This window comes from Macrotis lagotis, chromosome X, assembly GCF_037893015.1.
Source record: "Macrotis lagotis isolate mMagLag1 chromosome X, bilby.v1.9.chrom.fasta, whole genome shotgun sequence".
Classification (NCBI taxonomy): Eukaryota; Metazoa; Chordata; class Mammalia; order Peramelemorphia; family Peramelidae; genus Macrotis; species Macrotis lagotis.
The window spans coordinates 631,645,538-631,664,778 of NC_133666.1; the positions used below are offsets into that span (position 1 = coordinate 631,645,538).

At 40.0% G+C, this 19,241-nt stretch overlaps 1 protein-coding gene across 1 annotated transcript in view; it reads right to left on the reverse strand.

The window, feature by feature from the left end:
* Positions 1-19,241, reverse strand: part of LOC141500578 (disintegrin and metalloproteinase domain-containing protein 10-like) — a 78,865-nt gene that overhangs the window by 33,435 nt on the left and 26,189 nt on the right. The window contains 2 exon segments of the mRNA XM_074203883.1: positions 5,605-5,765; positions 9,807-9,975. Coding sequence (XP_074059984.1) covers positions 5,605-5,765; positions 9,807-9,975 — 330 coding nt within the window.

Genomic DNA, 19,241 nt, shown 5'->3' on the forward strand with positions numbered 1-19,241 from the left:
ACTTTCTAGGATTTTTAAAAGGAATGGATATTGTATTTTACAAAGGCGTTTTCGTTATTGAGATAATCATATGATTTCTGTTGGTTTTACTCTTGATATGTTTATGCTGAGTATTAATCTTTTTTTTTTTGCAAGGCAAACAGGGTTAAGTGGCATGCCCAAGGCCACACAGCTAGGTAATTATTAAGTGTCTGAGACCGGATTTGAATCCAGGTACTCCTGACTCCAGGGCTGGTGCTTTATCCACTATGCCACCTAGCTGCCCCTATGTTGAGTATTATTCTAATGTTGAACCATCCCTGCCTGCTTGGTATAAATTCACCCTGATCATGCTGTATTATCCTAGTAATAACTTGCTGCAGTCTCATTGCCAAAATTTTATTTAAGATTTTTGCATCAATAGTCATTAGGGAAATTGGTCTATAATTTTGTCTGTTTTGATTCTTCCTGGTTTAGGTATTAGCACCATGTTGACCTCATAAAAGAAATTTGGCAGAAATCCTTGCTCTCCTATTTTTTAAAATAGTTTATGTAAAATAGGAATTAATTGTTCCTTAAATGTTTGGTAGAATTTACTCATAAATCCATCTGGACCTGGAGACTTTTTCTTAGAGAGTTTATTGATGGTTTCTTCAATTTCTGTTTCTAAAATGGGGTTATTTAATTAATTTATTTCCTCTTCTGTTAATCTGGGCAGTTTGTATTTTTATAAATATCCATCCATTTCACTCAAGTTGTTCAATTTATTGATATACAGTTTGGCAAAGTAGCTCCAAATTACCTCTTTGATTTCTTCCTCATTGTTGGTTAGTTTACCCTTTTCATTGTTGATACTAGTAATGTGTTTATTTTCTTTCTTTTTTAAATCAGATTAACCAGAGGTTTGTCTATTTTATTGGTTTTTTCATAAAACCAACTCTTAGTTTTATTTATGAGATCAATGGTTTTCCTGCTTTCCATTTTATTACCCTCTCTCTTTGATTTTTAGAATTCCTAATTTGGTATTTAATAGGAGATGTTAAATTTGTCTTTTTCTAGCTTTTTTAACTGCATACCCAATTCATCAATCTCCCTTTTCTCTATTTTATTCATACAGGCATTTAGAGATATAGCATCCTCTCAAAACTGCCTTGGCTGCATCCCATAAATTATTAATAATATTATTATTATTTTTTGGATATAATTATTGATTATTTCTATAATTTGCTGTTTGAGCCACCCATTATTTAAGATAAAGTTATTTAATTTCCAGTTAGTTCTTGGTTTATCTTTACCTGACCTTTTATTGCATGTAATTTTTATTGCATCATGGTCTAAGACGTGTGTATTTCTTATTTCTGACTTTCTGCATTTGATTTTAGGTTTTTGTGCCCTATTATATGGTCAATTTGATGAAGGTGCCATGTACTGCTGAGAAAAAAGTATATTCTTTTCTATCCCCATTAAGCTTTCTCCAGAGGTCTATCATATCTAAGTTTTCTAATATGCCATTCACCTTCTTAATTTCCTTCTTTTTATTTGTTGTTACATTTATCTAGTTCTGAAAGAGGAAGATTGAGGTCTCCCATTATTAAAGTTTTGCTGCCTATTTCTCCTTGCAATTCACTCAGCTTTTCCTCTTGGAATCTGGATGCTATATCACTAGGTGCATACGTGTTTAGTTTCATTCTCTTCAATTATATTCTACCCTCTGATTATCCTTAGAGAAGTAAAGTTCTAAAGAGTTAGAAGTGTTATATCTTCTCTTTCAGGATTGTATACAATTCGATAGTCGACCAACATTTGTTTAAAACAGATTTGTTTTTTCAGTTCCCTTTTCATTTATCTTTTTTATGCAACTCTTCAGTCACATATATATGGTGATTGAATTCTCTGTTCAGTTCTGGTCTTTGTGTCAGGAAATTCTGGAAGTCCTCTATTTCATTGAACATCCATCTTTTTCCCTGAGAGTATATGCTGAATTTTGCAGGGTAGTACATTCTGGGTTGTAATCCTAGGTCCTTAGCTCTCTGAAATATGTTATTCCAATTCTTCTGATTCTTTAATATTGAGGATGATAGGTCCTGTGTTAGTCTGATTGTGTTCCCTTTATATTTGAATTATTTTCTTTTTGCTGTTTGAAATATTGTCTCCTTTATTTGAGGGTTCTGGAATCTGTTACAGCCCTTGGAGTTTTTATCTTGGGGTCTCTTTCTGGAGGGGTTCTGTGGATTTTTTCAATGATTATATTGTTATCTTGTTCTAGTAGATTTGGGCAGTTTTCCCTTATAATTTCCTGCATGATGTTTTCCAGGTTCTTTTTTTGTTTTTATGCAAGGCAAATGGGGTTAAGTGGCTTGCCCAAGGCCACACAGCTAGGTAATTATTAAGTGTCTGAGACCGGATTTGAACCCGGGTACTCCTGACTCCAGGGTCCGTGCTTTATCCACTGTGCCACCTAGCCACCCCTTTCCAGGTTCTTTTGTTGATACAAAAGATAGATTGTCTCTCCTGGATCTATTTTCTAGGTCATTCATTTTCCCTAGAAGGTATTTCACATTTTCCTCAATTTTTTCATCCTTTTTGTTTGATGGAATCTTGTAGTCATGTAGATTCTTTTGTTTCTAATTGTTCAATTCTAATTTTTAGGATTTTATTTTCTTCAATTAGCTACTTTTAACAGAGCTGATTTCTTTGGTCAACTTTTCGCAATTTTCCTGCATGACTTTCATTTCTTTTTCCTTTCTTCTTTGGTTTTTAAATTCTTTTTTAAGCTCTTTGATGACTGTTTGTATTTGAGTTCAATTTGTAGGCTTTTTGATACTTCCCTGTGAGTGATTTTTTCACTGCCTTCTTCTCCAGGCCTTTGTCTATAAAATAGTTTTCTATAGAGAATGCTCTTTTAGCTGTTCTGTTCAACTTTACTGTTTTAGTTTTCGTTCCCAGGGTATATGGAGTATAGATTCAAGCTTTTTTTTTTTGCTGGGGCTGGGGTCTGATTCCTGGCTTTTTGTTGGCCAAGATATTGCCTATGCAGGCCAGACCTTGACTTTGCAAAGGTTTTTTTGTTTTTTTTCCCTCCTTTATTTGCAGGTTCTGACTTAACAGAGGATTGTTCCCAAACCAGTCCTGTCTTTTACCCTGGTGTTTTCAGGGTTCAGACTTTGTTTAGGGTTGAGATCTCCCTGCTGGCTTGTTATCTAGCTGCTAGGACCCCTTTTATTATTAAGCTGTCAGGACCTGGATTGTACTGTGTCTAAAAGCCTCCTGCTGGCTTTCCTTCACTCTCCTGCCTCCTGGACTTTACTTCCCCCTTTCCCTCAAAGAGAGACCTTCGCAGAAGACCTTCCTCAGTGATTATAGTTGAAAACTTCTTCGAATCTTCTCTTTTTCTTGGTGGGATCTTCATTTATCTTTTGTAAGGAAAGACTCCAGGAGCATGTTAGCTTTGCACTGCCATCTTGGCTCCATCCTGGAAGTGTATCTATAGCTCATTTTTCAGATGAGAAACTGAGGCAAAGATGTTAGAATGGAACATTTCCTTCTCCATTTTACAGATGAGAAAATCCTCTTTGGGTGAAGTGCCTTGCCCAGGGTCACACAGTTACTAAATGTCTGAGGTAGGATTTGAACTCATGAAGATGAGCTTTCCTGACTTTAGACCTAGCATTTCATCTGTTGTGCCATCTGGCTGCAAAATGCTTTATAATTATGATCTCATTTGATCCTCACAATAATACCAGAAGGTAGGTGCTTTTATGATACTTATTTTACAGATGAAAAACAGACTGAGAGAGATTAAGTATAAAGGTTAAGCTCAGGGTCACAGAGCTAGGAAGTGTCTGTGATGGGAAAAGAACTTGTATTTTTTGACCTGACCCCAAGTGCAGTATTATCCAGTGCACCTCGCCTGAATCTCCTTGCCAATCTCCCAAATAAGTATCTGATCTCTGCTTGAAGGCTTCTGGTGATGGTGAAGCCGGATAGAGCTCAGAGGATGAATTCATTTGGAATCAGAATCCCACTTCAACAACTAGATGTGTAGATGCATGAAGATAAAAGATGGAACAATGAGTTTAGGGAGCAGCTAGTAAGATGCTACAAAATAGAGAGTGAGGAAGAAGATTACCATGAATGAAGGATGGAAAAGAAGGTCATAGCCAAATTATGATACTTGAGGGTGGTTTAAATACTAGCTAAGGTGAGCATTTTGTACTTTTTTCTCAGAGGCAGTAGAGATGCACTCAAAATTCATGAGCAGGGTAGTGCAGGATAGAGTACTAGCCCTGGAGTCAGGAGGCCCTGAGTTCAAATTAGGCCTCAGAAACTTAATAATTACCTAGCTATGTGACCTTGGGCAAGTCACTTAACCTCCTTTGCTTAACAAAAAACAAAAATTTTTGAGCTAGTGGAATGACATGGTCAGATCTTTGGAAAATTATTTTGGCAATTGTGAAAGTCAGTGAATGGAAGGAGAAACTGAAGGTAGAAAAACCAATTAGGATGTTATTGCAATAGTTCACGTGAGAAATGAGAACTTGAATAGTAGCAAGATGGATGATAAAAACTACAGCTAATGTTTCTAAAGAGGTTCAGTTTTCCCAACATGTTTTATATACATCTTTTCCTCACAACTATGTGAGATCAACAATTCTTTTTCATAGATAAAGAAATTTGAGGCACAGAGAGGTCAAATAGTTATAAAGTGTCAGAGAAAAGATTGGAAACAAACTCTCTTGGAACCAGATCTCTCTTGAACTGAGGTAGTTAGAAGGTCAGTGGATCCAGCACCAGGCCTGAATTCAAATTTAGCCTCAGATACTTATGATCTGTATGATCCTAGGCAAGCCAATGAATCTATTTGCTTCTATTTTCCCATCTGTAAAATAAGGATAATAATAATACTAACATCTACCTTCCAGGGTTATTGTGAGGTTCAAATGAGAGAATATTTTTAAAGTGTAACATTGTAATCTCTATTATTAATATTGGCTATTATTGGCTATTAATATTGGCTATATTATTAAACTAGCATCAACACTGTGATTGTAAAGAGGGGGATGGATGATGATTAGAACTAATTCTAGCGTAACCCTAACTATACTTATTCATACCAAGAGTTATGCCCGGGGGGCGGCTAGGTGGCGCAGTGAATAAAGCACCGGCCCTGGGGTCAGGAGTACCTGAGTTCAAATCTAGCCTCAAACACTTAATAATTACCTATCTGTGTGGCCTTGGGCAAGCCACTTAACCCCATTTGCCTTCCAAAAAAACCTAAAAAAAAAAAAGAGTTATGCTGGGAAAATTCAAGAATCCTAGAATTTTAGAGATTGAAGGGAGCTTAGAAATAATCACCTGAGTTTGACCTTTTCATCTTACTTGAGGTAAAATTGAGATCCAGTTCAGGAGAGAGACTTGACCAACTCAGTGCTAAAGTTGGAACTAGAGATGGAACTAGATCCTGATCCTTTTGGCTTCTCACCCAGAAACTAGGTTTTCATGCTAAACAAAGTTTTGTTTGTTGTTTGGTTTTGCTCATTTCTCTACTTAGAGCCTCTTAAGGAAAAGGTAGATTGGAAGCTTCTGAAGAACCGATCTTTGAGATTTAGATAAAAGTCTACTCACATAGGCCCCTAGGCTGTGGCCCAGCTCATGAGCCAGTGTGATGTGGATGATGCGGGGTGGGAGGTAATGACTGTACTTCTGAATTGTGATCAGCCCGGTGTTTAAAGACCTCTGTGTCCCTCGGAAACTCCTGTACTTAGAGCAGATGCCACCCAGGTCCCCTAGAATGAAGCAGAAACAGGTTAGAGTCTTCCTTTGTGGTACCAAGAAGAAATTTACAGGTAATATTCAAAACCTCTCTGTCTGCTTCCTTTTCTTGCCACATTCAGGTCAGCATCTCACTCTGCTGCTTCCACCTTTTGGCCATCACAAAGCCTTCATCACATCTTATCTGAACTATTACCATAACCCCCAAATTATTGAGTGTTAGAATAAGAAAGGTCCTTCTATGTCATCTATTCCTATTCAACTTATAGATGGGGAAACTAATGTTCATAGGGATGAATTGATTTGTCTACAGTCCCACAGTTAGGAAGTGATAAAGATGGAACTTGAACTTGGGTCTTCTGTTTATACCACTATTCTTTGAATTTACTCCCAGGTAATCCTTCTCCTTTCACTTTCTCTGCCCTGATCCACACTATGTAGGCAATCAAATTCATCTTTCTAAGATTCAACTCTGGGGGTGCGGAGCCAAGATGGCAACAAGAAGGGATCCAGTCTTAGGAGCTCTCTGATAAAATTCATCAGCTAAGGACTCTAACTAAACTTTCGAGAGACAGAACCTACAAAGGGACCCAGTGAGGCAGTTCTCCTAATCAAGGTAACCTGGAAAAGAGCAGAAAGGCTCTGCTCCCCGGGGTCGGAGAGGCGGCCCGCCAGAGGGGTGGCCCACCAGAGCCAAAGAACCTCAGCCTCCCGGAAGCAGCCCCAGGGTGCTGGGGGTCTCAGCTCACAGCAGCGGGGAAGTCTCCTGAGCTGCACCCCAAGGAACACCGGGCACAAAGTGGGGGAACAGCGGGGAACCTCTGCCAGAGCGAGCACGTGGAGCCCAGCCCTCAGGGCACACAGCAAGCAGCATCCCCTTTCCCCAGCCCGGATCCAGGAAACAGAAGCAGGCAGAGCCAGTAAGCAGGAGCCCCCAGGACATGAGCCCATTGAGCTGAGGGAGGGGAGTGAAGAGAAACGGCAGAGCTCTGTCCTCTGCCCCTGAAACAGGACTCTGGGGCTCTGACTACATTCAGATCCTGACCACAGTCTAGGCCCCCCCATAGAACAGCAGCCCCCCCCCCACATCAGCCCCTTGGCAGAGGGGGGCGCTTATGGTCATTCACAGACCAGGAGGGAGGACAGAACCTCACACACTGAGACCCTTGTGGGAGTGTCCCAAAAGCTCAAGAAACACCCCAAACCAGGCCCAGGCTGGGAAAATGAGCAAGCAGAGAAACAAAAAGAAGACTATTGAGAAATATTTTGCAAATGAGCCCAAGAAGGACCAAAATACTTAGTCTGAAGATGAGGAAGCACAAGCTTCTGCATCTAAAGACTCCAAGAAAAACAGAAATTGGGCTCAGGCTATGATAGAGCTCAAAAAAGACTTTGAAAATCAAATGAGGGAGTTGGAAGAAAAACTGGGAAAAGAAAAGAGAGAGATGCAGGAAAAACATGAAAATGAAGTCAGCAGCTTAGTCAAGGAAATCCAAAAAAATGCTGAAGAAAATAGCATGCTAAAAACCAGCTTAGGTCAAATGGGTAGAACAGTTCAAAAAGTTATTGAGGAGAAGAATGCTTTAAAAAGCAAAATTGGCCAGATGGAAAAAGAGATAAGAAAACTCTCTGAGGAGAACAAATCCTTCAGACAAAGAATAGAATTTAGGGAGATTGATGAATTTAACAGAAATCAGGAATCAATACTTCAAAACCAAAAAAATGTAAAATTAGAAGAAAATGTGAAATATCTCATTGAAAAAACAACTGATATGGAAAACAGACTTAGGAAAGATAATTTAAAAATTATTGGAATACCTGAAAGTCATGATCAGGAAAAGAGCCTTGATATCATTTTCAAAGAATTACTACAGGAAAATTGCCCTGATATTCTAGAAGCAGAGGGCAAAATAGAAATGGAGAGAATCCACCGATCCCCCCGAGAAAGAGATCCCAAAAAACCAACCCCCAGGAATATTATAGCCAAGTTCCAGAACTCCCAAGTCAAAGAGAAAATATTACAAGCAGCCAGAAGAACACAGTTCAAATATCGTGGAGCTGCAGTCAGTATCACACAGGACTTAGCAGCAGCTACATTGGAAGCTCGTAGGGCTTGGAATACAATATACCGGAAAGCAAGAGAGCTTAGAATGCAGCCAAGAATGAACTACCCAGCAAGGCTGAATGTCCTCTTCCAGGGAAAAAGATGGACTTTCAATGAACCAGGGGAATTTCAAAGGTTCCTTTTGGAATGGCCAGAGCTGAACAGAAGGTCTGATCTTCAGATACAGGACTCAAGTGAAGCATGGAGATTGGAGGAGAGGGGGGAAATATGAGGGACTTAATGAGGATGAACTGCATGTATTCCTGCATAGAAAAATGACACTGATAATACTCATATGAACTTTCTCAGTTAATAGAGCAGGTAGAGAGAGCTTTTATAGTTGAAGCACAGGAGAAAGCTGAATTCGAAGAGAAAATATGGTGTAAAAATGGAGTCAATAGAAAAAAAAGGGAAATGGAATGGGAGAAAGAAAAAGGAGAGGGGGAATAGTCCAAGATATTTCACATAAGATTTTTTTTATTACAATGAGCTATTGCAATGATATGGAAGGGGGGAGGCAAGGGGGAATGAGGGAAACTTTGCTCTCATCAGAGATGGCTAGGAGAGGAAACAGCAAATATACTCAATGGGGTATAGACATCTGGAGTAAGAAGGAGTGGGGAGCAGGGGGAAGGGGTGGGGATGTGAATAAAGGAGGAGAGGATGGACCATGGGGGGAGAGTGGCCAGATATAACACATTTTCTTTCTTACTTCTTGCAAGGGGCTGGGATTGGAAGGCCTGCCCAGGACCACAGGGCCAGGTGGATTCTGGGCCTAAGGGGTGGTATGGGGGCTCAGGGCTTCTTGGACCCGGGACCAGGTATCTGTCTGCTGCGCCACTCAGCTACCCTACAGCAGAGTCATAGTGAAAGGAGAGAGAAAATAGAGTACATGGTAGTGGAGAAATAAGAAAGGAGGGAGTTGCGATCAACAATGGCAATGGTGGAAAAATATGGAAATAACTTTTGTGATGGACTTATCATAAAGAATGAGATCCACCCATGACAGAGTTGTTGGTATTGGAACAAAGACTCAAGCACATTTTTTGTTATGATTATTTGGGGGAGGGTGCAGGGCAAGTAGGGCTGGATGGCCTGCCTGGGGCCACATAGCGGGGTGATCTTTGGGTGTCTGGGACCGGATTTGGACCCAGGTGCTCCTGGCTCAAGGGCCAGTGCTCTGTCACCCAGCCACCCCTACTATTATTACTATTTTATTTTATTTTGGGTCTTTTTTTCTTTCTTTTTTTTTTGGTTTTTGCAGGGCAGTGGGGATCGGGTGGCTTGCATGTCACATGACTGGGTGATTGTTGGGTTTACAAGGCTGGATGTGGACTTGGGTGCTCGTGGCTCAAGGGCTGTTGCTTCGTCCATTGCGCCACCTGGCCATACCTACAATTATTACTATTATTATTTTTTTTATTTTAATTTGTTTCCTCTCCCCTTTACTTTTTTCATCCAAACAAGTCTATCTATATTCATGGGGGAGGAGGAGGGGTATTTTGTTTACTTGTAAAGAAGAATATTTTATTAATGTTAAAAAAACATTTGTACAAAATGAGATTAAAAAAATAAATTAAAAAGTTGCTAAAAATAAAAAAAAATAAAAAAAAGATTCAACTCTGATTTTTTCATTTCATTGCATTGAAATCTTCAATAGTTTCATATTACTTGTCGTATCAAGGGCTAGCCATTCAAATTTCATAGGACTGAGTGCTAGAAACCCCCTTGTTTTATAGATGGAAGAAGAGAGGTCCATAGATGGGAAGTAATCAACCCAAGGTCACCTAGGCAATAAATAGCGGAATTGGTTTCAAATCTACTTTTTCTAACTCCATGCTCTTTCCACTAAATCACTTTATCTACCACTTCCTCTTTATATCGCATTTTGTTTTATCTAAGTCAAGCTCCTTACCATCCCATCTCCCCAGAATCCTTTGACTCAGCTTACCAGCTTGGCCATTAAAGGCAATTCCAAGGATTCCACTGTAGTCTCTGTCTGTTAAGAGGTAGGACAGGCAGTAACCATTCCAGTTGGACTGAGCATGTAGCATCAGGAGCTTCTCTGGACCAATGAAGGGTGAATACATGGAGCTGGTGGGGTCATCTTCCTCTACAACCTGAAAACAAAGAAGGGACATTGATAATTCCCTCCTCCAGAGTGTTATTAAAGGGTTGAGGCACACTTGTGGTTCTGATCATCAAAGCCATCCCTTACAGGTGAGATGGTTTTGGCCTAAGCCATCTATACTGGTGCTTGTTATCTACTGGTTCTGAGTTCAGTGCCTGACTGATAGTCTTACCCTTTCCCTAACTCTTGTTTTCATAATAGGAAACTTCAACTTATTTACTGATACTTCCTCAAACATACAAATTTCCTAGCTACTCAGTTTACTCATTTTTTTCATGATCTATTCTTCCACTCCATCAAAGTCAATACATGATCTTGCTATCACTCACAAGTGTTCCATTTCTATATTTATGAACTCTGAAATTCTTTAATTGTATTATAATCTTCTATCATTTCTTTTCAAATAGTAAATTTTATTTTTTTCAATGAAAATATGCTTTCTCTCCCTGCTACCTCTCTACCCTTTCCATTGAGAAAGAAAGAAAAACAAACATCTACAGTCAAGCAAAATAAATTTCTGCATTGTCCATGTTAAAAAAAAGTTTCCCAAAAATATGTTTCATTCTGAACCCATCATCTATTAGGAGGTGGGCAGCATATTTCAGGATGAGTCCTCTGGCACTGTGGTTGATCATTGTTTTGATCAGTGTTCTCAAAATTTTTGTCTTAACAATATTGTTGAGGGGCAGAACAAATATGGCAGAGTATAGGCAGGGATTCTCCCAAGCTCTCACCCAAACCATTCTAAATATCTTTAATAGCAGGACTCACAAAAAGACTGATGAAATAATTTTCCAGTCCAAGACAACTTGGAAGAGCAGTTGTTCCGAGGTGAGGGAAGAGTATAGAACAGCGCTGACCCCACCAAAGTGAACCTGCCCCCAAATCCAGGAAGAGACAATGGGAAGACTAGGTCAGTGGCAGTGGTGGTGGTTTCCACAACTCTCAACCCAGAGATTGCAAAGGATATCTTGGAAGGTCAGCATGAAAAGTCTGCTACACAGGGTTGAAAGAGGAGCACAGTCTGTGCTTTTAAGGTCAAAGGACCAGGCCTTCAGCTTCTTCTAAGAGTTCTCAGCCCAGGGACAATAAGGTGCTATCACTGAGACAGTTGCATTGCTCATCCTTTGATCTGAGTTGCAGAACAGAGCTTACTGCTGCAGCAGAGCAGGGACCCTCCTCATAGTTCCAAGACAGAAAGGAATGTTTGTGGTCACCTACAGACCAGAACACAGGGCTGGAGAGTGGTACAAATCTCTCCTTAGATCATAAGACTTTGGAAGTATTGAAAACTAGCAGATCCCTAGAAGTAACTCTGAAAACTGCTGCAAAACCCCCAAAAGCTTGGGACAGTAAGTTAGCCACCCTAGAAGCAGAATCCCACCTTAACAAAGGAGTTGAAATCAAATAATAGGTTGTTATAGGAAATGAGCAAACAACAGGAGAAAAATATCTAAACATAGGTCATTACTATAGTTTGGTTACTATAATCAAGAGGAAGATGAAGAAACTCTCAGAAGAAGATAACAAAGTCAAAGTTTCTACATCCAAAGTCTCCAAGAAAAATATGGTCATGGAAGAGCTCAAAATTAAGTAAGGAAGATAGAGGAAAAAATTGGGAAGAGAAATGAGAGTGATGCAGGAAAACCATGAAAATGGAATCAGCAGCGTAGTGGAGGAAATACAAAGAAATACTGAAGAAAGTAACAGCTTAAAAACCAGAATGGCCCAAATGGAAAAAAGAGGTCCAAAAAGCCAATGAATTGGCCAACTGGAAAAGGAGATAAAAAAGTTCACTGAAGAAAATAATTCTTTAAAATATAGAATTGAAAGTGATGACTTTGTGAGAAGTCAAGAATCAATAAAAGAAAACTAAAAGAATGAAAAACCATATGAAAATGTAAAATATTGCACTGGAAAAACAACTGACCTGAAAAATAAATCCAGGAAAGATAATTTTAAAATTATTAGATTATCTGAAAGCCATGTTCTAAAAAAGAGTCTAGACATCATCTTTCAAGAACATAAAGGAAACTGCCCTGTTATTCTAAAAGCAGAGGGTAAAATAGAAATTGAAAGAATTCACTAATCATCTCCTGAAAGAGATCCTAAAATGAAAACTGCCAGGAATATTATAGTAAAATTTCAGCTCTCCTAGGTGACAGACTCCCATACTTACTACTACCAGAACAACTGTTACAAATATTTTTGTTACAAACTGAATCCTTAATGACTGAATGAAACATTTATTAAGTCTTATTATATAACCCTGGGTATACAAAAAAGAAAATTAAAACATCCCATGCTCTCAGGTTCTTCACATTCTAATAGGGGAATCAATACAGATGGGAGATTTTAATTACAAGTCAGACAGATGGACAGGTCTCATGTCCTTAGGGTACAGCTACAAAGTAGATGCTTTTTCTTCAGTGTCATTTCCATTAATAAGACCTTATTGGTATCTGATATTAAACCATCTGACAGTGCCAAGTACTTTGATGACAAGAACTTTATGTTCTGCGTCTTCAGTACATGTGGTTGTAGCCTGAGATAGTTGACCTATGCATTTCCATAGTGTGGTTTTCAGGATGAATGCTTCAGGGCAATGTGCTTGGAAGCATTGCTGTTCCAAGGCTCTTGAATTCAGGGTGCTGTCCTTTCTTCACCAGAGTTTCAGAGGTGGTGATCAAAGTAGTCGGTGGTTTGACATACCTTGCTCATGCTGTTTCCTGTTCCTTCCGTGTCTGCACAGTCTCCCTTCTCTCTGTTCCCTTTCATTTCCCCACTGAGTTAAATGTATTTCTGTACCCAGCTCTTGTATGTGTGTATTCTTCCTCCTTTGACCATTGCAGATGAAGGTGAGGTTCAAGTCTCACACACTTCCCCCATCATTCTTCATTTTTAAACTTAAATCTTTTACACCTTGATGATGTGAGATAATACTCCCAATCTTTTTCCTCTCTCCCCTTCAAGTGTATCCTTTTTCTCCTCTCTTTTCAGTTTTCTAAGATCATTAAAATATAACAGAGCCACTCTAAGACCTTTTGATCAATTAGAATTTTTTCATGATCCAAAGTTCAGAGGCAACATGAATCATCTTTACATATTAGAAGATAAGCAATTTATCTTTGCTTAGTCCTTTGTGAATGTTCATTCATGTCTACCTTTTCATGTTTCTCTTGACTCCAGGATTTGTGTTACAAAGTTTCTATGCAGTTCTAGTCTTTTCATTGGGAATGCTTGGAAGTCTTCTAAAAGTCAGTGTTTTCCTTTCACTGAGTGACACATGGATAGAATACTGACCTGGAGCCAAGAAAGATGTGAGTTTAGCTCCAGTCTCAGACTCTTTCTAGTAATGTGACACTGGACAAGTCAACCTCTGCCTGTCTGTTTCCTTGACTGAAAATGGGAATAATAGCACCTATCTCTTAGAACTGTTGTGAAGACCAAATGAGGTAATATTTGTAAAGCGCTTAGTAGTGTCTGACTCAGAATAGGGGCTTAATAAATACTTATTTTCTTACTTTTTTCCTGTGGAATTAAATGGGATTAGTTAAACTTGGTTATAAGTGTCTATATCCTTTGCCTTCTTGAGTATTGTTCCCAACTTCTATATAGTGGTGGCTTCAAACCTAATTGTGGTTTTTCAGGATTCAAATTCTTTCTGACTACTTGCAGTATTTTTTAGCCTGACCTAGAAGCACATTTTTGGATTTTCAGGATTATTTTGGATTTCAGGAAGAGACCAGTGGAGTCTTCCTGTTTCTATGACTCCTGGCTAAGTCCTGCTCACAGTGTCCATGGACTTCTTTGATCTGCTGTATTTTTTTTTTTGATTTTTAATTTATTTTTTTATTCTCATTTTGTACAAATGTTTTTTACATTAATAAAATATTCTTGTTTACAAGTAAACAAAATACCCCTCCTCCCCCATGAATATAGATAGACTTGCTTGGGTGAAAAAAGTAAAGGGGAGAGAAAAAAATTTAAAAAAATAATAGTAATAATTGTAGGTATGGCCAGGTGGCGCAATGGATGAAGCACCAGCCCTGGAGCCACGAGCACCTGAGCCCATATCCAGCCTCGTAAACCCAACAATCACCCAGCCGTGTGACATGCAAGCCACCCGATCCCCACTGCCCTGCAAAAACCAAAAAGAAGAAAAATAAAAAAGACCCAAAATAAAATAAAATAGTAATAATAGTAGGGGTGGCTGGGTGGCAGACAGAACATTGGCCCTTGAGCCAGGAGCACCTGGGTCCAAATCTGGCCCTAGACACCCAAAGATCACCCTGCTATGTGGCCCCAGGCAGGCCATCCAGCCCCACTTGCCCTGCACCCTCCCCCAAATAATAATAACAAAAAAATGTGCTTGAGTCTTTGTTCCAACACCAACAACTCTGTCATGGGTGGATCACATTCTTTATGATAAGTCCATCACAAAAGTTACTTCCATATTTTTCCACCATTGCCATTGCTGATCGCAACTCCCTCCTTTCTTATTTCTCCACTACCATGTACTCTATTTTCTCTCTCCTTTCACTCTGACTCTGCTGTAGGGTTGTTGACTGGCTCAGCAGACAGATCCCTGGTCCTGGGGCCAAGAAGCCCTGAGCCCCCATACCACTCCTTAGGCCCAGAATCCACCTGGCCCTATGGTCCTGGGCAGGCCTTCCAATCCCAGCCCCTTGCAAGAAGTAAGAAAGAAAATGTGTTATATTGACCATTCTCCCCCCATGGTCCATCCTCTCCTCCTTTATTCACATCCCCACCCCTTCCCCCTGCTCCCCACTCCTTCTTACTCTAGATGCCTATACCCCATTGAGTATATATACTGTTTCCTCTCCTAGCCATCTCTGATGAGAGCAAAGCTTCCCTCATTCCCCCTTGCTTCCCCCTTTCCATATCATTGCAATAGCTCATTGTAATAAAAAAAAAAATCTTATGTGAAATATCTTGGACTATTCCCCCTCTCCTTTTTCTTTCTCCCATTCCATTTCCCTTTTTTTCTATTGACTCCATTTTTACACCACATTTTATCTTTGAATTCAGCTTTCTCCTGTGCTTCAACTATAAAAACTCCCTCTACCTGCTCTATTAACTGAGAAGGTTCATATGAGTATTATCAGTGTCATTTTTCTATGCAGTATGAATACATGCAGTTCATCCTCATTAAGTCCCTCATATTTCCCCCCTCTCCTCCAATCTCCATGCTTCACCTGAGTCCTGTATCTGAAGATCAAACCTTCTGTTCATCTCTGGCCATTCCAAAAGGAACATTTGAAATTCCCCTGGTTCATTGAAAGTCCATCTTTTTCCCTGGAAGAGGACATTCAGCCTTGCTGGGTAGTTCATTCTTGGCTGCATTCTAAGCTCTTTTGCCTTCTGGTATATTGTATTCCAAGCCCTATGAGCTTCCAATGTAGTTGCTGCTAAGTCCTGTGTGATCCTGACTGCAGCTCCATGATATTTGAACTGTCCTTCTGGCTGCTTGTAATATTTTCTCTTTGACTTGGGAGTTCTGGAACTTGGCTATAATATTCCTGGGGGTTGGTTTTTTGGGATCTCTTTCTTGGGGGGATCGGTGGATTCTCTCCATTTCTATTTTGCCCTCTGCTTCTAGAATATCAGGGCAATTTTCCTGTAGTAATTCTTTGAAAATGATGTCAAAGCTCTTTTCCTGATCATGACTTTCAGGTATTCCAATAATTTTTAAATTATCTTTCCTAAGTCTGTTTTCCATATCAGTTGTTTTTTCAATGAGATATTTCACATTTTCTTCTAATTTTACATTTTTTTGGTTTTGAAGTATTGATTCCTGATTTCTGTTAAATTCATCAATCTCCCTGAATTCTATTCTTTGTCTGAAGGATTTGTTCTCCTCAGAGAGTTTTCTTATCTCTTTTTCCATCTGGCCAATTTTGCTTTTTAAAGCATTCTTCTCCTCAATAACTTTTTGAACTGTTCTATCCATTTGACCTAAGCTGGTTTTTAGCATGCTATTTTCTTCAGCATTTTTTTGGATTTCCTTGACTAAGCTGCTGACTTCATTTTCATGTTTTTCCTGCATCTCTCTCCTTTCTTTTCCCAGTTTTTCTTCCAACTCCCTCATTTGATTTTCAAAGTCTTTTTTGAGCTCTATCATAGCCTGAGCCCAATTTCTGTTTTTTTCTTGGAGTCTTTAGATGCAGGAGCTTGTGCTTCCTCATCTTCAGACTATTTTGATCATTCTTGGGCTCATTTGCAAAATATTTCTCAATAGTCTTCTTTTTGTTTCTCTGCTTGCTCATTTCCCCAGCCTGGGCCTGGTTTTTGGGGTGCTTCCTGAGCTTTTGGAACACTCCCACAAGGGTCTCAGTGTGTGAGGCTCTGTCTGCCCTCCTGGTCTGTGAATGACCATAAGCGCCCCCCTCTACCACGGGGCCGAGGTGGGGGGGGGGGCCCTGTTGTTCTATGGGGGGGCCTAGACTGCAATCAGCATCTGAATGTGGTCAGAGCCCCAGAGTCCTGTTTTAGAGGCAGAGGACAGAGCTAGGCAGTCTCTCTTCACTCCCCTCCCTCAGCTCAATGGGCTCATGCCCTGGAGGCTCCTGCTTACTGGCTCTGCCTGCTTCTGTTTCCGGCTCTGGGCTGCAGAAAGACCAAGCTGCTCCCTGTGTGCCCTGAAGGCTGGGGTCCACGTGCTTGCTCTGGCAGAGGTCCCCCGCTGTTCCCCCACTTTGTGCCTGGTGCTCCTCGGGGTGCAGCTCAGGAGACTCCCCCCGTGCTGTGAGCTAAGACTCCCAGCGCCCTGGGGCTGCCTCCAGGAGGCTTAAGTTCTTTCGCTCTGGCAGGCCACCCCTCTGGTGGGCCACCCCTCCAACCCCAGGGAGCAGAGCCTTTCTGCTCTTTTCCAGGTTACCTTGAGTAGGAGAACTGCTTCACTGGGTCCCTTTGTGGGTTCTGTCTCTCGAAAGTTTAGTTAGAGTCCTTAGCTGATGAGTTTTATCAGAGAGTGCCTAAGACTGGATCCCTTCTTGCCATCTTGGCTCCACCCCTCGATCTGCTGCATTTTTTAGGGTTGTGAGAGTGTGGAGTGGACATTAGCTGTACTTTTTTTTTTTTTTTTTTTTAGGTTTTTGCAAGGCAAATGGGGTTAAGTGGTTAAGTGGCTTGCCCAAAGCCACACAGCTAGGTAATTATTAAGTGTCTGAGACCAGATTTGAACCCAAGTACTCCTGATTCCAAGGCCAATGTTTTATCCACTACACCACCTAGCTGCCCCCATTAGCTGTACTTCTTGCTACTTTCCCTCTCTTTCTTTATCTCTCTCTGCCTTAGAAACACTAGCACTGTTCTTCATTTTCACGAGACCTCCAATCCCTCTCCCCTTCAGCTCTTTCCCAAGCTATTGCTTCTAAACTCTCTTCTTTTTCCTATCTTGATCATTTGGTGGACAACTCTGCATTTTCTGCAAGACTTCTTTTCTCTCTTATCCTATCAGTGACTGATCATGTCTCCTCAAAGTGGAGAATTCATATTCATATCTGTTCTTGAGCTTCTGAATGGAGATAGAGAGATGACCAGAGGGCATAGATCCCTTACAAATTTATGTTAGAGGAATATTTTTTTTTAACTTTGCAATGGGGTTCAGTGACTTGCCCAAGGTCACATGACTAGGTAATTATTAAATGTCTGAGGCCAGATTTTAACTCCTAACTCCAGGGCCACTGCTCTATCCACTGTGCCACCTATCTGCCCCACAAATTTATGTTAGATAATCTCACCTGGGCTCCCCCTATGGTAAGTCAGGCCTTGTATACATCCTTAATCCATTTACTATCCCCACAATGGTTATTTCAAGCCTTTGCATCCTTCCTCAAGTCTCCCCTAGCACCTTTATACTTATCACCTCAGCTAAGGACTTTGCCTTTCTTACTCCTCCTCCACTGCTAGTGTTGTATGTTTGTGTGTGTGTGTGTGTGTGTGTGTGTGTATGTTGTATGTATACAGGTGCTTGCATTTCATCCCCTCCCCATTGTAATGGGAGCTCCCTGAGGGTAAGAATCATGTTTTTTTTTTCCTTTTCTTGTATATCTAGTGCATAGTACAGTGCTATACACATAGTGGGCACAATAAATGGTTGTTGATTGGCTGAAAATTCTTCAAATATTGTTTGTAATCAATAGCACAATTGTATGACTTAACTGACTAAGAAAAGAACATAGTCTAGGATCACAATTGGAGCTCAGCCTTCACCCACAGTTAAGGTAGTTCAGGGTGTGGAACTGAATGCTGAAGTGACATCAACTGAATCCTGAAGCCCCTAAGAATGAGGACAGGGGATGGCATGAAGATTGCTAAATAGGTAATAGATGGGAAGAGAAGACAGTGACAGGGAAGAAGGAAGATGAATGGAAAAGCAGTTAGACATGTCCTCTCATCAGATAGCTTTACTCCCTAATTTTCTAAGAAAATCAAGGACAATCTCTCAGATCTTCCTTATTCTAAACCAGGCTGTCCAACCTTAGGTTATCTTAGGGTCACATTAAAATAATTATTCAAGGGATGCATCCAGAATAAAAAAGTACAGCACACTAATATAATATTTAATTTGTAGTCTTCTCTTAATTAGGTTTAGCAAGCTCTATAAAAAGTCATGGTACTTTTAATTTCTTAGAAAATGAGGAAATACATATCATCAATATGATGCCCGAAGGCACGAAGCAGGAAAGCAAACACAAAACAAAAAAAAGACAACACAACATTATAAAGATAAGTACATACTTTCTAGTCATATAGACAGAACGCACCCCACGGATTGATTAAAAATTGTGTGATATGTTCTGTTCATAATGCAGCTTAAAAACACCAAAGAAAATGAACATCAATAAGATTATTTATTAGTGATAGAATTAAAAAATCTAATATACATTCCATGCAAATTATTATTTTATTTTTCCTTTGTGAAAAATATTTTTCAGGTTTTTTTACAAGGCAATTTTTAAGTGTTAAGTGACTTGCCCAAGGTCACACAGCTAGGTAATTATTATGTGTCTGAGATCATATTTGAACTCAGGTCCCCAGGACTCCAGGGCCAGTAATCTATCCACTGTACCACTAGCTGCTCCCTTCCTTTGTGAAAATTAAAACCCACAGGCAAGCTACATAAAATCTCTTTGTGGGGTACATGTGGCCCGCAGGCCATATTTTGGACAGCCCTGTTTTAAACCTCAAAACTCTTCAGTATCTTCCTTGGTATATACTGAGCCTTTA